The sequence below is a fragment of the Glycine soja genome, chromosome 17, assembly GCF_004193775.1.
Source record: "Glycine soja cultivar W05 chromosome 17, ASM419377v2, whole genome shotgun sequence".
Lineage (NCBI taxonomy): Eukaryota > Viridiplantae > Streptophyta > Magnoliopsida > Fabales > Fabaceae > Glycine > Glycine soja.
Window position 1 is genome coordinate 38,960,524 of NC_041018.1, and position 19,387 is coordinate 38,979,910.

At 31.4% G+C, this 19,387-nt stretch overlaps 2 protein-coding genes and 1 pseudogene across 3 annotated transcripts; 2 read left to right on the forward strand and 1 right to left on the reverse strand.

Moving 5' to 3' along the window:
- Nucleotides 1-80: 80 nt before the first annotated feature.
- On the forward strand, nucleotides 81-2,239 carry LOC114392773 (transcription factor RAX3-like). Its single transcript, XM_028353997.1, has 3 exons — nucleotides 81-362; nucleotides 708-837; nucleotides 1,082-2,239. Exons 1-3 carry the CDS (start codon nucleotides 227-229, stop codon nucleotides 1,923-1,925), a joined length of 1,110 nt encoding a protein of 369 aa, XP_028209798.1. The 5' UTR covers nucleotides 81-226; the 3' UTR covers nucleotides 1,926-2,239.
- Nucleotides 2,240-10,936: 8,697 nt separating this feature from the next.
- Nucleotides 10,937-11,875, reverse strand: LOC114391746 (annotated as a pseudogene).
- A 3,502-nt stretch (nucleotides 11,876-15,377) lies between these two features.
- LOC114394170 lies at nucleotides 15,378-17,755 on the forward strand. 2 transcript variants are annotated; one of them, XM_028355792.1, is made up of 3 exons: nucleotides 15,378-15,500; nucleotides 16,674-17,096; nucleotides 17,204-17,755. In XM_028355792.1, exons 1-3 carry the CDS (start codon nucleotides 15,453-15,455, stop codon nucleotides 17,414-17,416), a joined length of 684 nt encoding a protein of 227 aa, XP_028211593.1. In that variant the 5' UTR covers nucleotides 15,378-15,452; the 3' UTR covers nucleotides 17,417-17,755. The 2 variants fall into 2 exon arrangements, with proteins under 2 accessions (XP_028211593.1, XP_028211594.1); XM_028355793.1 differs by having other exon boundaries at nucleotides 15,395-15,500; nucleotides 16,680-17,096.
- Nucleotides 17,756-19,387: the final 1,632 nt, after the last annotated feature.

Consider the following 19,387-nt stretch of genomic DNA (forward strand, 5'->3'; position numbering starts at 1 on the left):
TACAAATAAATAAATATATACCTTTCTTTTCTGCCACACACACTATAAAAATAGTACAATGGATAGTCTCGGAATCATGTTTATCCCCTCAGTTTTTATATTAATAATTCTCATTCCCTCTCTCTCTCTCTCCTATAATTCTGACTTGGGGTTGTAATTAAAGAGTGGAGGTTACCCCAATCAATCAAAAAGCTCAAAGAAGCAACACCAAAACCAAAAGGGCAACATGGGCAGGGCTCCTTGCTGCGACAAAGCAAACGTGAAGAAAGGTCCATGGTCACCAGAAGAAGATGCTAAACTCAAATCCTACATAGAAAAACATGGCACTGGTGGTAACTGGATTGCTTTGCCTCAAAAAATAGGTATACATATTATACTACACACACACTACTTTCATTGAAACCCTATTTATGAATTTGGGTTTTCCTTGATTCATTATTCGCATATATATCTTCCTTTCATTGACTATCTATGTGTAATTAGGAGCCAAGGACTCATTACTAAAGAAAATTTCTGCATCCAGAGACTTCAAAATTTCCTTTTGATCAAATACAGTATCAAAATTATTATAGTATTATTTTTCAATCAAAATTAGCATTTGGTTTCGGTGATTCTCATTAATTTAACAAGCCATTATGATCAACATGAAATACTAGTTTTGATGGAAGATTATTTTGTCTTACGATTATATTAATTTTGTGAATCAGGCCTTAAGCGTTGTGGCAAGAGTTGTCGTCTTAGGTGGCTAAACTATCTTCGCCCTAATCTCAAACATGGTGGTTTCTCCGAAGAAGAAGACAACATTATTTGCAGCCTCTATGTCAGTATTGGAAGCAGGTTTGTACACACATATATACTTGTTCAGTTCAGTCCTAGCTAAATTTACCAGTTAATTAAGACTGTGATGTTATAACACATGTTGCTAGTTACAGTGCGTCTCTGGTTTCACGTTGTTTCAGATACAGTTTTTCATGTTTATTAAAAAGTTAATAGTTATAACTTTTATATCTCAAACATGACTTCTTATTTCTTTACGAGTTTCTAAACACACTATGATAGACAATACATGTTGTCATCACAGGTGGTCGGTGATTGCAGCTCAATTGCCGGGAAGAACCGACAATGACATAAAGAACTACTGGAACACGAGGCTGAAAAAGAAGCTTCTGGGGAAGCACCGAAGAGAGCCACGTAATAGAGGGAATTACAACAGTGTTAAGCAAGAGATTGATGTTAATAGAGGGAGTAGTAATGATGGTGATTCTTCCTCCTTATCCTTGCTTCAGGAAAATGGCAACACTACTCAACAACAACAACAACCATGTTGGCCACAGAATATTAATAACATGCCTGTGCTACCACTACAAGTACCTTTGCCATACACAAACCAAGGTCCATGTTTCAATGACCAAGATTCCATAAAAAAACTCCTTATCAAACTTGGAGGAAGATTTTCAGGTGATTATTACCATCCTACCCTCGATGGGTTGAACCTTGAATTCTCATCAGATGGGCAACAAATTTATCAAGAACAAGTTCATGTTGGCTCTTCTTCAGCTGCTGCTGCTTGCATTAGTTCCACAATTAACAACAACAATGAGGTGCAATTTGCACAAACTGATCAGTACTCTGGAGTTCATAACTTGGTGCAAGGGCAAGGTGGTAATTTTACTCCGTCGTTTGAGGAAATGGTATCTTCTTCTAATTATCCAGATGGGTTGGAGTTCTTGTATAATGAGGATATGATCGACCACAGGATAATAGAATCTCCTACTACTACTGTTACTGCTACTATTACCACAAATTGGGGCGAAACTAGCACTCCCCTTTATCACCATCATAATTCAATTGCTTCCAATTACCAAAGTCAAGGTGTGACACAGGAATGTGCTTTGCAATATTTTAGCTACCCCGGGGCACAATAACATGATCTTGTACATTGTTATTTTTATTATTATTAATTAACAGCTGCTACTAGCCATTTGTCACAAGGGGAGGGGGTAATTGATTATTATAGACAATAAAATTAGTTAGATATATATGATATATATAACTAGCTATGTGTAGCTATATTAGTTTATGCTTAATTAGTCTTTCACATAACAGCTAGATTTTTTTTTACGGTCATAATAGCTAGTGTTGAATGTTGATCATGATCTGCTAGCTGGTAGCAGTGTAGTTTCTTCCAACTATTGTTTTGTGTATTAATTTGGCTATCATTTAAATATCTTTCGTGTTCTAACGGATATGTGATATGATTTATGATTTATCATGTGCATGTACTTAGAAGACCAGTCAAACTCTATGCAATCGCGGTAAAGGGCACTAATTAAGTATGGTGCCATATAGACTGCGGTCAGCACTGAATAATGTGGTTGTGTGTACATGTATGTCTCTTAGAAAAAAAGAAGATAGCTTTTACCATTTTTTTTCATTACATTATGCATCTCAGTTCACATTTCTCTCTCTACTTTATTATTTCCCTTATATTTTTAAATGGAGTCACTCCTACATGCCTAAAATATATATACATGAAATATATCTGTTATTTATGGTGAGCGAGTTGTCTTGTAGATGGAACTGAGCATTGATCGCATAAACATGTTTAAATAGGGTGCATTTTGTTTACTCCCTATATAAGAAAGGTACTCTAGTTAGCTATAGGGCCTCTTATATAGTTTCATAACTATACAAAAATATTGATTTGTAAATTACGTGACTCTGCTAACATCCTTTTGAAGTATGATTTCAGAATTGATACACTATACCTTTTTTTTAGATATGATAGACTATAGCTGTTCCATCTTCTTTTGGTGTATAAAAAAATAACATTAATTACTAGCTAGATTTAGATTGTAATTAATTAACTTTGTGGGAAGATGTTGAATCTTAGTAAGAGATTTCAAGTTGGAGTTCCTGAATGCAAATGCATGTGTTAAAAAAAATTAGAGAAATTTGCTATCTACTCTACTCAACTTGACTCAGATCAAACGGAGGACAATATAAATTCCATTCCGTTTTTAGACAAAACTTTTCAATATTAATATAGATGAGTACTGTTGTGTATCCTAAGCTAAGTGAATCTATCATCACTAGTCAGGATCACAGTAATACTTAAAATAAATGTAAGTTAATTCCTCTTCAACAGTAATCTAACGTGCATACATCATATATCATATATATAATATGAAACTGAAACATTGATTATTGGAAAGCCAGACTTTAAATTTGATTTAAAATTTTCCTTTGTTTCGCTTCATGTGTTACTTTTTTTTCTTTTTTCTTTTTTTTCATGTCACTCTAGCTAGGTCGATAAGACTGATAGGCCCTATATATTAATTAGTTGAAACTTTTAGAAACGGGTTTTGTCAAAACAGCGAAAAGTCATGGTCCAGAGTTCTTTCTTATTCGAAGAAAGCATTTAATAACGTCATCCTGTGTAATAGGATCGGTGGAAGTACATGAATAAAGCATCAATTTGTTTATGAAGTTTTGTCTTTTCTCCTAGATAATTCTTAAAATAATGAAATGACATAAATGGTTCTTTTTTTTTTACAGAAACATAAATGCTTCTTAAGATACTAAAAATTTGTCAATTTAGTCTCTATGTTGTGAGACTGATTAATATGAAACAAATTCAATACTTGAAAGATTATATAGCATGATTTTTTTTTAATGTTGTGACACTAATATGAAAAAAAAAAATCTAATACTTTAAAGATTATATAGCATGATTTCTTTTTTTGACATCATATATAGCTTGATTTATACTACTTTAAGAATTACTTATATAATTGTATTACTTTAAGAACTAGTAGAGAGAAGTTAATATTTTAGTGACCAAATTAATGCTTTATTCTTATTTTTTCTTTATTTTTTTATTACATCACTTATTATGTCTAATTCATCCGAAAATGGATTTATCCCTAAAAATCAATCTTAAGATCTAGCATTAATTAAAGTCTAATTTAGATATCAAATCACATTTCCTTTATTAAATACTATATCATTTCTCAACAACCATAAATTAAGACCAAACAATCCATGCTAAATTAAGAAACAAAATTTCCTCCATTTATTTCCTACCGTCTGCTGACCGCCAAATTGGAAAAAAAAACAACAACAAAGTATCCCTAAAGATAAAGGCAACACAAAAAAGAAACCAATTCACGCAAAACCCTTAACCCAATTCGTCTAATATGATTTTCAAAGAATTAAAAACATAAGAAAATAAATATGATGCTGCCAATCATGAGATTGTTTTTTCCCCATTAGAATTAGAATAGTCGACGATACCCTGTTGGATTATCTTTTAATTATAGTTATTCAATAATAATAATTTTCGTCTTTGCAGATAAAAAAGAAAAATAATAATTGATAATACTTTGTAAAGATAAATGAACATTCCATTATTATTATTTATATACATATATGTTTAATATAATCTTATTTATTAAAAAGTAATGGAAAATTATATTAAACATAAATTTTCTTACTGAAAAATAATATAATTATTGCCCAAATAACATCTCCTTTTCAAATGGCATTGTCTAAACACTTGCAACGGGAACATTTACCGTAGTTACAAAAAAAATAAATAAAAAAAATACAACAGCAACATTGGCCATCATTTCTAGAAACACACGTTATAAGTACTCCAAATAAGGTAAATGCCTCACGTATTTTATTTTTATGTTTTTGTTTCCACCCAGAAAAAAAAGGAAATATCAACTATATACGTATATTATGATTCGATTTTGTGGCTCATATTAATCCGGTAATCCCACTAGATCCAAATTTACATGCCTATAGTAATTATACAGAACGTTAACAATAAAGAGTCAGATTTGGTCCAAACATAAAACAACTAAAATTTACGTTTTAGGTCATCAGAAAAAAAAAGTTATTTTTTATTAATATTTATAAAATAAAGAAAATCTCATACATTAATAAAAAAAATCACATGTTTTAATATAAAAAATTCAACATATTTAAAGTAAAAAAATTTCTTTTAGGCCTTATTTATTATTGAGTCAGACCTATAAAGACCAAAAACTTTTGACTTAATGCATGTTTGGTTGTGATTAATTTAGAAAAATAATTACTTGTTTCTAAAAACATATTTTAAAAAATTAACAAATTGATAAATATAAGTTGAATCAAACATTTCATGCATCTATACTATGAAACCGGAGAGGTTAGAGATTCAAATTCAAAATTTAGTAGATAATTAATTCATATATAATGTTCAGTAATATTTACTATTTGGGGAAATTCCGAGCCAGTACCTTCAAATCAAAGCAATATATATAATTATATCATATGTACCAATTTAAATATCAATATTTGGAGAAAAAGCATAGAAAAGTTACCCCCTCCCCCGGGGCATGATATATGTACATTTATCTTCCAACATTTGGTTTCCATCAATATCACAAATTAACGAAAGACAGCTTTGCATGGCTTAAAGTATTGTTGTTAATTGCCACACCTTTAACCTTTAACATTATTGTCAAAACTAACAGCAATTATGAAAATTTTCATGAATTAAATATTACATTCAAATATCATTTTGAATTTCTACCATGGGGTTGTCAGTAGTTCTGGTCAAATGTAGTTGGCATGCATCCTAACGACAAGTTTGATTAAATCTCAGTTCCACCCAATATATGTCATGCTATGTTATTTGCTTAAATTATTTAGACATTAATGGACCAAAGTCCTCTTACGGTCTTCAATGCTAGAATTTTTATTTAGAATAGAATGCAATGTGTTACGGCATGTATGTAAGCTGATAATTTATTATTACATATTTTACGATATTATTTTTGTCATGTCATGATCAAAGAAATCGTCATAAATTAGTTTCACTTTTAAAAAAAAAATGGAATAGAAGTTTGTTTAAATCATCATCACATCTACATGCAAAAAAGAAGGGACATATATGAATATAAATACTACATATACATACCTAGCGAATACCTCTCAAATTTCTGACGATTTTCACACGATACCTGGTTTTCAACTTCAAGATTAAGTGCGAAAAACAAAGAAAAGATCAAACGGAGATAGATTATTTAGGTTTACATTATCACATCCATGCAAGTTTCCAAACCTACAAATGTGTAGTATATAGACCTCCTCCCTTTTTCGACTTGCTTGTTCAAGAGATCAACTTAGTACTTGTTATTATAAGATAATATGTTGACAGTGTATATGTAATTGATTGTAGTTGTAATATTTTAGATGAATTTTAGTTGACTATGTAGATATTCTGGTAAGCCATGGTCATTATTTGTTAGGGTTGGTTGACACTTGAAATAATTTGACTCTGGATATATATATAAAATCATTTTTTTTCTACAGTTTCAAACTTTGGCCACTATAGCTGATTCCATTCTTGATGTATAATTGAACCAAATATGTGTATAATTATGATATATTAATTAACAAATAAAATTAGGTTGGCCTTAATACTTTAGCTTGCAACATATCTTATGATTTTATCACTTGTCAAATATTAAATCAAGAAAATAAGTGTATGTATCTGAACCATTTGCAGCGACTATTAATGAAAGAAGGCATGGATTTCTTTAACTCCATCATGAGTCATGATTCATAAGAAAAACTCAAAAGAATAGGGGTTTTCTTCTTATTAACACGCGTGCACATGCAAATTCACTATAGCCATCAGTAATTTAATGTGAATGGTTAATTAGTTTAAAGACTAGATAAACCATGTTACTTACGTACATATGGCGGCTCAACAAATTGAAAGCCGCCAGATAGGGCAAAACAAAAACTTCTAAGGCTAATCCATGAATAATAATAAATTAATATTAAGAAAAAAGTTAGCTAAAGTATTTAAGTTTAAGTGTGAATAGTTTTGCTCTGTAAAGTGAAAGGGAATATCCCGAAGCCAGAACAAACGGGAGAGAACAATCCTACTACATAAAACCAAAGACATAAAAACTTGACTTGTGAGTTAGCGCATGAAATTATATAATGATAATTAAGCCGCGAAATAGTAATAAATTAGTTTGGTCAGTGATTGAAGCCCTGACAAGTGACAACAGCCAAACGACAGCTTCTCTCATGGTCCTTTATTTTATTAGAAAAAATATTTTTTTAATCCATGTGCTTTCAATCGTGATCAAGATGTCTATATTTTCATATCAATGAATTTGATTTTCAAAATTTAAAAAACATACAATTTAATTCATCTTCTATAAAATTCATCATGTTTTCTTAAAGTTTGAAAAGACTAATTTCATTGTTTTTAAAAGTTTAAAGGACATATTTATCGACATAAAAATATAAGAACTTGAAAAGTATAAGACTAAAAATACATTTTTTTTTCTATTATTTATTGGTTTGATTGAGGGGTTTTACATGCAGTTATTAGTAGTGTGTGAGAAATGATTTAATTATCTTTATCATTTTCTTATTTGAGATTTGATACGCTCATTTATGTAAATTTGAATCCGACTCGATAATATATAAAGGAAACATTTCTGGTGTCGTTTTTAATTCATTTGTCTACATAATATATATTATATAAGCTGATGTCAAGGCTACAAGTTAGGCTAGAGTTTAAGAGAGTCTTTGACCAATTTACAATTCAATATTACCTAACGTAATATGGAAGATATTTACCAAGTATAAAAGGTTTTCATTAATTACATATATTCTATCACACTCCCGCAAATAAAACAGGAGGTTCTTGTATGCTAAAATTGTCCCTAAAATCTTGAAATAACACTAAAGGAAGTCCTTTTGTGAAAAAATCTGCAATTTGATAGCGCGAGGGGACATATATAGGACACATACTTGCCCACGAACAACTTTCTCGCTAACAAAGTGAATATCCATCTTGATGTGTGTAGTGCGTTGATGTTGAACTGCATTTCTAGAAAGGTATATTGCACTAACATTATCACAGTAAACCAGTGTAGCCTTATGGATAGGACAATGTAACTCGAGAAAAAGATTGTGTAACCAAGATGACTTAGAAACCACATTAACAGCGCCTCGGTATTCTGCTTCAGCACTAGAGCGAGAAAATGTGGCTTGACATTTGGAAGACCATGAGAGCAAATTATCTCCAAGAAACACACAATAACCGGAAGTGGATCTCCCAGTGTCTGCACATCCACCCCATTCTGCATATGTATAAGAAATCCAAGAGTTTATTGAAGAAGGATAAAGATGCAGGACATGATGTAGTGCACCCTGAATGTAGCGCAGGATGCGCCTTAGAGCTTACATATGTTCATCCATCAGATTTTGCATAAATAAACAGATCTGTTGTACCACATAAGTGATATTAGGTCTTGTGAAAGTGAGATATTGTAAAGCTCCTACAAGGTTGTAGTAGTGAGACGGATCCTCATACGGAGTGCTAGACGTAACACAAAGTTTTGGTTTAGTATCAACCAGAGTAGGACAAGGCTTAAAGGAGAACATGCCAGTACGTTCAATAATTTCTTCTGTGCACTTTTTCTGAGATAAAAATAGCCCCCCTACATAACGAGTAACAGTTATACCCAAGAACACAGTGGACCCAATTCTTTCATAGCAAATTCTGAGTTGAGAAGAGTCATGATAGACTTGCAAAGAGTACTAGAAGAAGAAGCAGTTAAGATGATATCATTTACATATAGAAGAATGTAAGCCATAACAGTATTGTTCCGGTAAATGAAAAGAGAGTTGTTGGACTTGCTTTAAGAAAACCCAATAAAAGAAACATAATTAGCAAATTGTTTATATCAGGCTTTAGGAGCTTGCTGGAGCCCATATAATGATTTTCGCAGAAGACAAACATGATTAGGACGATCCAGATCCTTGAAACCTAAGGGTTGATGCATATACATTGTTTCTTTTAATTCATCGTGCAAAAATGCATTTTTAACATCCAGTTGATGAATGGGCCATGCCTTAGAAAGAGCAAGACTGAGCATCGTGCGAATGGTCACCGGTTTGACTACCAGGGTAAAATTTTCTCCACAATCCATGCCAACATGTTGACCTACACCATCACCTACAAGACAGGCTTTATGCCTCTAAAAGAACCGTCAAATTTTTCTTTATGCATGAAAATCCACATAGATCGAATAACATTAACATCAGGTGGACAGGGCACCAAATCATACGTCTTATTTTTAATAAGACCATTATATTAATCATCCATAGCCATTTACCAATTCAGGTCTTTGAGTGCAGACACGGGGTTATGAGGTAAAGGTGATTTTGTGACATGAGTTAGAAGGCCATGGTGGTATTTTTTATTTGGCACAAAAATACCATGTTGGCTTCTTGTAACAGGTTTGTTGTTTGAACTCAAAGTGGGCTGAAAAATGAAAGGGAGGGAAAAATGTTGTGTTTGGTCTGTGTTGGGGCCAAGAGATGAGTGGTCCACTGTGGAAAAAGAAGAAGCGGGGCTTAAGGTGATGACTAAGTTGGTTGTGGAGAAGTTTAAGTTGATTGGGTCAGCTGAGGAGATGAGAGAGCTGATTGTGCCGACTGAGGTGATGGTTGACTTGTCTGGGCCGACACATTTGTTTGAGGAGTGGCTTGATTAAGAAAATGATGGACCATGTGAGGTGTAAGTCCATCATTTAGGATATCATAAGTGGAGGAAGTTAGAGTATGAAACTTTAAGAATGAGAATTGATTTTCATTAAAGAATACGTGATGACTAATGATGATTTTATTTCAGGATAAATCATAGCATTTGTAGCCTCAATGGTTTGCTTTGTTGGGTAACCTAGAAAGACACAAGGTGTAGAATGAGGTTGGAGCTTATTTATTGTAGTGAAAGGAAAAAAAGGATAATATAAGCAACCGAAAACTCGTAAGTGAGAGTATGATGGGTCTTTTTGGTATAGAAATTTCAAAGGAGATTGATAGGCGAGAGTTTTACTTGATATTATGTTAAGGAGATATGTTGCCATTTGTAATGCATGGTGCCAGAATGAAGGAGGTAGCAAAGCATGAGCTGACAATGTGCGAATAATGTTTTTGATAGAACAGATTTTTCTTGCGGCTTTTCCATTTTGAGATGAAGTATAAGGGCATGAAAAATGAAAAGAAATTTCATTAGCTTCATAAAGACTCAAAAAATGGCCACTGTCATATTCTCTACCATTGTTTCATTGGATATTTTTTAACTCATTTGAATTGAGTTTTGATATAGGCTCTAAAGGTAATAAAAGTGGAATAGACTTTAGATTTTTTGGAAATAGGAAAAGTCCATAAATTTTTTGAATAATCATCCAAATAGAATACATAATTTTTGTGACCTACAAAACTCAAAATGGGAGATGTCCATAAATCACTATGCAAGATATCAAATGGCATATAAGTAGAGTTGTGAAAATCAACAAATGGCAATTTAACATGTTTACCAAGAGAACAAGAATGACAAATATGAGAGTTTCTAGTTTTATTATATTCAATCAAATTATTTCGCCTAAGGGAGTCTAAAATAGGATCTCCCAGGTGACCTAAACGGTCATGCCATAGAGAAGAAGACAAAGCTGCAAAAGTTGAAGTTGAGTTGGCTTGATTTGTGGTGGTGGTAATGGGATAAAACTCACCCCCGACTATTACATCTCAATAGTGTCATCCTTGTCTGAAATTCCTTCAATAGAAACTTGGTTATCAGTAGTAAATTTGCGAACTCAAGTTAAGTTTTCAATCAAGTTGGGGGCATGAAAAGCATTTTTTAACACTAATGGAGGGTGTGGAGGTGATAAATTAGCACTATCAAAACCACGAATAGGAATAGATTGGCCATTTTCGACAATTATACCATTATTTTTGCTCAAATTAAAATAGGATGGGAGATTACCTTGCGAGGAAGTCATATGAGATGTTGCTCCAGTGTCCATATACCACGACAGGTTTGGTTGAGCAAGATTTAGAGTATGACAAGCTACTTCGATATTTGTCGGGTTGGGTGTGGTAGCATTAAATGTTTCCTGCTGTGGCCTGGATCCAAGGAGACTAGGTTGTTGTGGCCTTTGAGTTGCATTGGGCTTGGCCCAACTATATATGGGATATGGACATGGCAACACAATCCAAGGAGCACCTTGTTGCCACCACCACTGTTAAGGAGCCTGCCATTATTATTATTATTATTATGAGAGGAATTTTGGTGATTCATATCATCATCGGAATTTTGGGAATTTACAACAAGGGCAGTCGTAAAGGAAGATGAGCCAAATTCACGAGCGCCCTCTTGAATAATTGTTGACTCTTCGAGTTCCAATCTAGACTTGGCAGTTTCAAATGGCAACCAGGGATCATGTTGTTGAATGTATGTTACAAAACCGGCATAGGCATTGGTTAGCACTACAATCATGTTCAAGCCTAAACAAGTATTGGAGACTAGAGCATCAACATTCGCCAATTGATCGGCTAAAAGCTTGAGGCAATTGCAATAGGCTTTGACTGTAGGAAAATCCTCCAAATTTGTGTTTGAGAATTGATTTTTGAGGTGGACAGCCCTCGAGTGTTTGTTGTCTTGGAAAATAGCAGCAATTCTTTTCCAACACTGCTCGCTTGAGTCATCTATCACTAGTATTGAATTGAGAATGTCTTGTGATACGGTGGCATACATTCATTGTAGCACGGTTGCATCAAGTCGATGCCAAAGATTGGGATTGACTGCTTTTGCATCATTTTTCGCTTTCTTAGTCTTCTTATCCGTAGGAGGGACGATGTGATCAAACACGTTATGAACTCGTGCTTGAACTTTGAAAAGGGATGCCCAAGAAATATATTGGCTTGAATCATTGTCTAACATGACTAGTACGAGGGATTTCACGTTGGGGATTGCTAAAGTTGGGTGAAACTTGGGTTGGACAGCCATTGAGGGTGACGAAAAGGGAAGAGGGGAACAGAAGAAAGTAAAAAGAGGTGGCAAGAATGGCAGCTAGGTGGAAGAGAAGAGAGGAAACCTAGTCTTGTAGAAATATGTTGATACAAGTTGATGTCAAAGCTACAAGTTAGGCTAGAGTTTAGGAGAGTCTTTGACTAATTTATAATTCAATATTGCCTAATGTAATATGAAAAATATTTACCAAATATAAAGTATTTTCATTAATTACATATATTCTATCAATATATGAGACAATACATGGTTAATTTGATTTATTAATGTAATATCAATTTTAACATTATATATAGTTAATCGTTGAATAAAACAAACATAAAATTAAGTTAGATATATTTTAAAATAAATAGTATAATTAATAAAATATACTTTTTTAAAATAATACTACATAAGATATTGATCGGGTTATGACCACCCATAACATAATTTGAAACGCTTTCTTGATTATATTGACTCTAATTCTAAAAATTCAAATACATCAAGATCAGTCTTGAGTAGGGATGGGTTAATGGAATAGTACAAGTTATGTACGTCCCTAACAATTATTTATATTTTTTTTTATGAACGAAAGGTATATATTTTTAAGCTGCAAGAGTCAATGACTAAAATAAAATTTATTTAAAGAGTTTATTTTTATCAATAAATATTCTTCTATACCAAATCAAATTTAAGGGAACAAATACAAACTATGTTGGTAGCAATTATTTATATTAATACATAGTAAAAATATATTGATATTTGGCTTTTTATTCAATAATTTATTAATAGTGATGGATTATTTTGATATTATTGTTTAAAAATTAATATATTAATATAGATTTTAATATGTCTTTAATCCTTTAATATACTACTCTTTTTTGTTTCGATCCTCAAAAAATGTTCAATATAAGTTTTTTTTAATCCTTGTTATTTTATTTTAGTCATTATAATATATATATTATTTTTTTCCTTAGATAATTTAATTTTAATCCCTATTAAATATTTTTCAAAATGACTAATTCAAAATGAATAAAATATTATAGGGACTAAAACAAAAAATAAATATATTGGAAGAATTAATATTAAAACTAATAACAATGACAAAAAAAAAACATTTTGAAAAATGATTTTATAAGAATCAAAATGAAAAAAAAGTGTAACAAAGACCAAAAACATATTAAGCCAATTGATAGAATCTTTAAATTTGTGTAAAAAAAATTATATTATAAATATAATATACAATATGGAGACTGAGGTTTTTTTAATAATTAATAATTTTTAATTACACTCTCAATAAATTAATGTTCCATTAATCAAATTATTAATTAAAAATTTAATACTATAATGTGATGTCAGTGATTTAGCATTTAACCTTTTTATTATATATCATTATCAACTAAATTGACAAGTGTAATAAACTAAGAGTATGATGATTTTAGAAAGAAAGAAAAACCAACAGAAGGACGTACTTAATTTAAACTAACATCATCATTAACTTCAAGGACAAAAATAACAAATAAGTTATTGGTTTAATTAATACGAGATTCGAACTTTCACTAAGATTTTTAATTTAAGTCTTTAAATGTAAAAAATATAATTGAAAGAAAAAACATCATTAAAAGTTATCAGTCAATCCGATTATTTGAGAAAAATTAATCATTAATAAAATTAAAAAAATATTTCACACCAATATCATATAATTAAAAAAAATAGGATCAAAATTATATTTTACTCAGCTTTTGTCATATTTAATCAAATCCGTACCTTTATTGAATTTGGGATGACTACGTATTTTTCGTCTGATTATGACACTAAGTAGCTATAGCTGGATGTAAAATTCTTCAATTTTGGGCATGCCTTTAGACCTGACAAACTTGTTTCATTGGCCAATTCCATTTCTTAAATTGTTTTAGAATGACTGCAAGAAATTTCTGTGCCGTGTCGAAGAACAAGACACCGACCTTGCCCCACATATTTTAGTTTTTGACAAAAACCTTCGCCCACTCTTATTTATTTCCGTGTGAAACGTACCAATTCCAAATATTAAAATCAACAAATGCGATGTCTTACGACTGTGATTCATAATGACTAAAAATGTATAATATGAACATCTTAACTGATGAACATTTTTTAATATCGTCGATGGCGAAAGGTGAAGAATAGTAGAGATAGAAATATACAAGTAAGATTTTTTGTACCTATGTCAACATTTAATTGTTTTTATACGTGCAGAATTCTAATTGGTAAGTCATTGGCATGAAATTGGATGCGTTTTGAGTTCAGAGAACCAAGGTGTAATACTGTAACTTATTTTATTTGGCTGTTTAGCAAATTCAATTCAATCCGATTGGTAAGTTATATGAATGCTTTTGTTTTTGTTTTTATATTGTTTTAATTGAAATTTTTAAAATATTGAATTTATCATGATTTTTTGAAGGATTAATTTTTCATTATGTTAATAGGAAAATTTGTTTCGAGATTCTTTTAGTTTCAAATTGTGTTGGACTCGAACTCTCGAAGGATATATTAAGGGGAAAAAAATTAAAATACACTTTCAGTTATTTATGTTTTTTATTATATTTGATTTTGTCTTTTATATTTTTAAAATACGTTAAAATGATCTATCTAAAGCAATGAATATTATTTTTATTTTGGAACACAATTTTGATTTTTTTTTTTTACTAATTTGAGACGTAAAATTTGTCTCATAAGATTCACTAATACGAACGCTATAAAATAAACTCATGTTTAAACAAAATAAAAATATAAACAAGAAAAAATGATGTGAAAAGTAAATTCAGCAAACAAATGAAAAAAGAATATGATATTAGGTTTTTTAATTTTTTTCTTACTTGTTGGATTTACTTTTCACACTGTCTTTTTTTATCATATTTTTAACTTCTTTTTGTTTGAATATTATTTGGGATTTTATAATTTTCATGTTAGTGGATCAAACGGACAAGTTTTACTTCAGGACTCGGTAAAAAAAAAATTAAAATTATGTCTAAAAATAAAAAAAACAATCATTATTTTAGAAGGATAATTTTAATTCACTTTAAAAACACAAAGGATTAAATTAGAAGTTTTAAAAGATAATAATAGAAAAACATAAAAGACTAAAAATATATTTTAGTCAAAAAAGAATTAACTATTTTGTACATAAATCAACTAATGTAAAATTATTTTAACTTAATAAGTAGTCTTGAGTTCAAATTCTAAATAATTGTATTAAATAACTTTTCCCGTTTATAATAATTCTATCTAACGAAGAAGATTATCTCGGATACTTGTTATTGTTCATTTAAAAAAAAGGTTAGAATTTAGTGAGAAACTTTATTTGTATCATATTTTTCTCTTTACACCTCCTTGTTCTTTTTTTTTTTCTCTTCCCACTTACCATTTTTGCCCCAATTTGGGCTATAGCCTTGAAGGTGGGCCTTGTAACAAATGAACTGGGTCAGGCCCAAACCTGTGTGAACGAAAAACCCTAGATTGAAAAACACGAGAGGTTGATGCAATACTGCAAAGCACTGCACTGAATTGGATTGGGTTTGCAGCAGAAGCAGCGAAGGATATGGCGATTCTTCCTTCTCTTGCAGTTCCTTCAACTCCCATTTCTCGGGTATGTTTTTATTCTATTCCTTCTTTTCAACTAAAACATCGTCTCATGAGTAAATTACGTTAAATTATGTCTGAAATATCAATCATTATTCAAATTCAGCCTTTTTATTTTTGTTTTTGGCTGTTTTTTTCCTTTCTAAATTCCATATAAATGATCCAGTAGGTTGTAATGAAGTCACTCTTAACTCATTGTATTATGATTATTTGTCCTTTGTATTGAACAAAAAATGTGTAATTATGCAGAAAAGCAAATGGGCAGTGTGCGTTTTAGAACTGATTAGCCATTATTTTAGAAATCAGGACAAAGACTTGAAGATAGAAATTCATTTAGAAAGATACCCAAGTTTTGCTTTGGGCAAAAAAAATGGTTTCAGAGGAAGAATATAGACATTAAACTATAAAAAGGGTTCAGAAGGGAATGAAATAGTGAAATGCCTCTTAAATTGAGAAACTGTTGAGATATTTGGATTAAGCTGAATAATGTGTCCTGCTCTGATATGGGTGAATAAACTTAACTGAAACATGTTGGAAGGACTGTGTTGACACACTAACAACTGTTAGTGTGAAGATTTTTACATTATCCGCTAAGTATAATACTCAAATAACGACTTTTAAAGTAAGAGTAAAATGTGTTTTAGGTCCCTCAATTTTTGGGCCAAAATAAGTTTTGGTTCCGTACATCAAAAACAATGGTTTTGATCTTCGTATTCTTGAAAATTCGTGAATTTCCTCCCTCTTTATGGAGCTTACTATATTAGGGAGATGGAAATTCACCAATTTTAAAGACCAAAATCGTCCTTTTTAAAGTAAAGGTACTAAGATTATTATTTTTTACCGAAATTTGAGGGACCTAAAACCCAATTTCTAGTCTTCAAGTAATTATGATAGCATAAAAGCCAATGATATGGCAATTCAGGATTTATTGACAGTAAAAACCATTCACATTGTCATTGTATTCTATTCTAATTAAATTCATTTTACAAATATTATTTTATAACTTTACATGCTTGTGCCATCTTTGTCACGAGTTGCTATCCATTTTGTATGTGCGAAGGATTCCACTTAAGTTGCAGTCCAAAAATTTATGAATTTTGATGTAACATAACTTGATGGAATTTTTAGAAATTTGCAGACTGACATCATTTCAATGCTCATTTTCCTTTCTTTTGTGGAGGTAAAGCTGTTTCAATGCCAACCCTGTCAATTCCATAGATGCACAGAACTATATCTTCCTCATCAAACATATTATACTCGAACTACATCAATTAAAGTATCAATGGCAGACCAAAATGAGCCGAGTGAGGTTAATATGCAGATTGGGATCATGAGGGAGAAACTTAAAGAAACACTGCCAGTCTCAGTTCAAGAATTTCCTTGGAAAAAAGCTGAGCATATACTCCTAGACAGACTACTTAATCTTGCACAAGAGACAGTGAAGTGGTCTCTTGTTCTGTTTTTCATCTTTAGCTCTGTATCTGACGTTGTATATACATTCTCCATAAACCGTGAACTGGTAATTCCCGTTGGCCTCTTTGTTGGCTGTCTTGCGGCTGATTTCTTGAAGGAGATATCACAAGAATTGTTTCATAAATCTGAGGTATAATTTGAATTTGTTGTGTATTTCATCAACAGTTCCATTCTCAGTTGATTTGTTCCTATGTTTATTATAGTCTATTAATGAACTTGCTTTTGCTGTGTCCACAGGAAAAGGATTTGAAACGGCATCTTCTGGGCATGTATTGCCTTTTTGTGTTTGTCAAATTTATGTCCACATGGTTTGCAGCACTACCTCAAGTGTTTCTTTTGTATGTCGCAAACGGGGGACTGATGCAGGTTTTGTGGCATTTGCGAATTTTTATGGAAGATGGAAAGAACAAACAAGAAACTAGTAGCTCCTCTAGTTTGGAGGCTTCATGATAGATGGATGGATAAGTTAAGTTTTCCAGCACATCTTTATGAGCAGATTGGGTTGAATTCTCTGTTAATATGTGACCAACATGATCTGCTAATCTTTCTGCCAGTTTCTGCTATGCTTCTTCAATATCATCTAGCAGCAATTAACCACTCGCAATCATCTTGCACATGTTAAAGTGGTTACTTTTTTATGATTATTTAAGTGGATGATGCAACATAGGGGAGGAGCAAGTTATAAGCATCATGTAACAAATAGTAGATGAACAACGACTAATTCTGTTAATGTCTATGGGCATTACCATTTCAATATAAAGAAAGATAATGCTTTTTGTTTTCGTTTGACTTAAATTGTAATTCATGCAAATTAATATCTCGTTCAGAAAAAAATGGATCCAGAAAATAGGCACAAATTTTACTTGAGAATATAATTCATATAATTAAAAAAGATTAAATATCTTTTTCGTCCTGTATTTTTTTTTTAATCCTTGTAAAATGTATTTCTTTTGTTTTTTGTTATTAAAGTGTTTTGAACCGTAAACAAAATGCTTTGAACAATTAAAAAAATGTTATCTAAAGTGTTTCATTGACGAACAACAAAATAAACATTTCGTAAGGATGAAGATGAAAAAACACTAAATTGCATGAAGTAAAAAATATTAAAGTTTAAAAAAATAGATCAAGAAAACAGGCACAATTTTTTTATTCTATTTTATTTTCATTTTATTTTTTTTCTTCTCCCTTTCTCTTTTTCCAAATTTATTACTTTCTCTCTACTTTTTTTCTTTTCTTTCTCTCTTTCCTTCACCCCAATCCACCTAAAAATGAAATTGAAGTCCATTTATTTTACCAAAAAAACTCTTTAACAAAGGTGGGAATATTTCATTGAATGAGTTATATGATAATAGTGGATGATATAAGATTAAAGAGTAAATGCATTAAACAGAAAGTTAACTTTATTCTGTTTTTTGTTATCATGTTTTAATTAGGGTTATGCAGTATTTGGATACATTGGAATCTAAATACGTAGAAACCATCATATATACATTTTGGACATCTCTGGTACCTTATTAACATTTAATCTTTTTTGCCGATAAAAAAAAACCAGAAAGTTAACACTTTATTTTTTTTTCGGTAAGAAATATGTAAATATATAGTATCAGAGCACAAGAATTGCCATAAATATAAGTAATAACAAATAGCTATCACAGCACCCCTTCATAGATGCCCTATCCCAACAAAACAACCTACATAGGATCTTGAATCTTAAGATATACACACAAGTTGCATGTAAGAAGATTCAAGACACAAAAGGCGTAGCGTATGCATGTAGATATAACTACAGAAAAGAAAAGAGTTGCAATCCTGCATCCACACCGTGCACCAGTACCCTTGGAAGACTACGAATACACAAATCAAATTTGATAAATGATAACCCCACATCCCTCCACAAAAGCTTACGAAAATCTCTCCACATTATATCATTAACTTGAAACAAATCCCCTTCTACCATAAAGCTGAAAACTCCACACCTCTGTCGCAGCCAATATTAAACACGAGACAAGTAGTTGAAGATGACCATCCACAATACATGCAGCAGTATTTGATTGCCAATGAGAGAAAGAGTACTTGGTTTCCTCTAGCAATTTATCTCCAACAAAGCTAAAGTCATTAAACACGCAATCATTCCTATGACACCATATACTCCAAACTATGACACACCAGATAAATCTTCCAGATTTCTCTTGTATTTTTGGACCCATATCCAAGGCAATGCTTCCAGAAGTGAGTTTCCACAGAGGATGGAAAAACTGTACAGATACCAAATAGACAATACCATTGCCACCAAATGCATAAATTTTTCGGGCATTCAAACAGAATATGATGGATAGATTCAACCACATAACAGCCAAAAGGACAATTATACACATCAGAGAAAGTTAACATTTAATGTAAAGATGATAAAAACTGACCTTG

Excerpts from the sequence above, each read along its gene's own strand:
- LOC114392773 (XM_028353997.1), top strand. The coding sequence starts at position 227 with ATGGGCAGGGCTCCTTGCTGCGACAAAGCAAACGTGAAGAAAGGTCCA. Across the intron at positions 363-707 it reads TGCTTTGCCTCAAAAAATAG|GCCTTAAGCGTTGTGGCAAG; the intron begins GTATACATATTA and ends TTTGTGAATCAG. Across the intron at positions 838-1,081 it reads TATGTCAGTATTGGAAGCAG|GTGGTCGGTGATTGCAGCTC; the intron begins GTTTGTACACAC and ends TTGTCATCACAG.
- LOC114394170 (XM_028355792.1), top strand. The coding sequence starts at position 15,453 with ATGGCGATTCTTCCTTCTCTTGCAGTTCCTTCAACTCCCATTTCTCGG. Across the intron at positions 15,501-16,673 it reads CTTCAACTCCCATTTCTCGG|GTAAAGCTGTTTCAATGCCA; the intron begins GTATGTTTTTAT and ends TCTTTTGTGGAG. Across the intron at positions 17,097-17,203 it reads AATTGTTTCATAAATCTGAG|GAAAAGGATTTGAAACGGCA; the intron begins GTATAATTTGAA and ends CTGTGTCCACAG.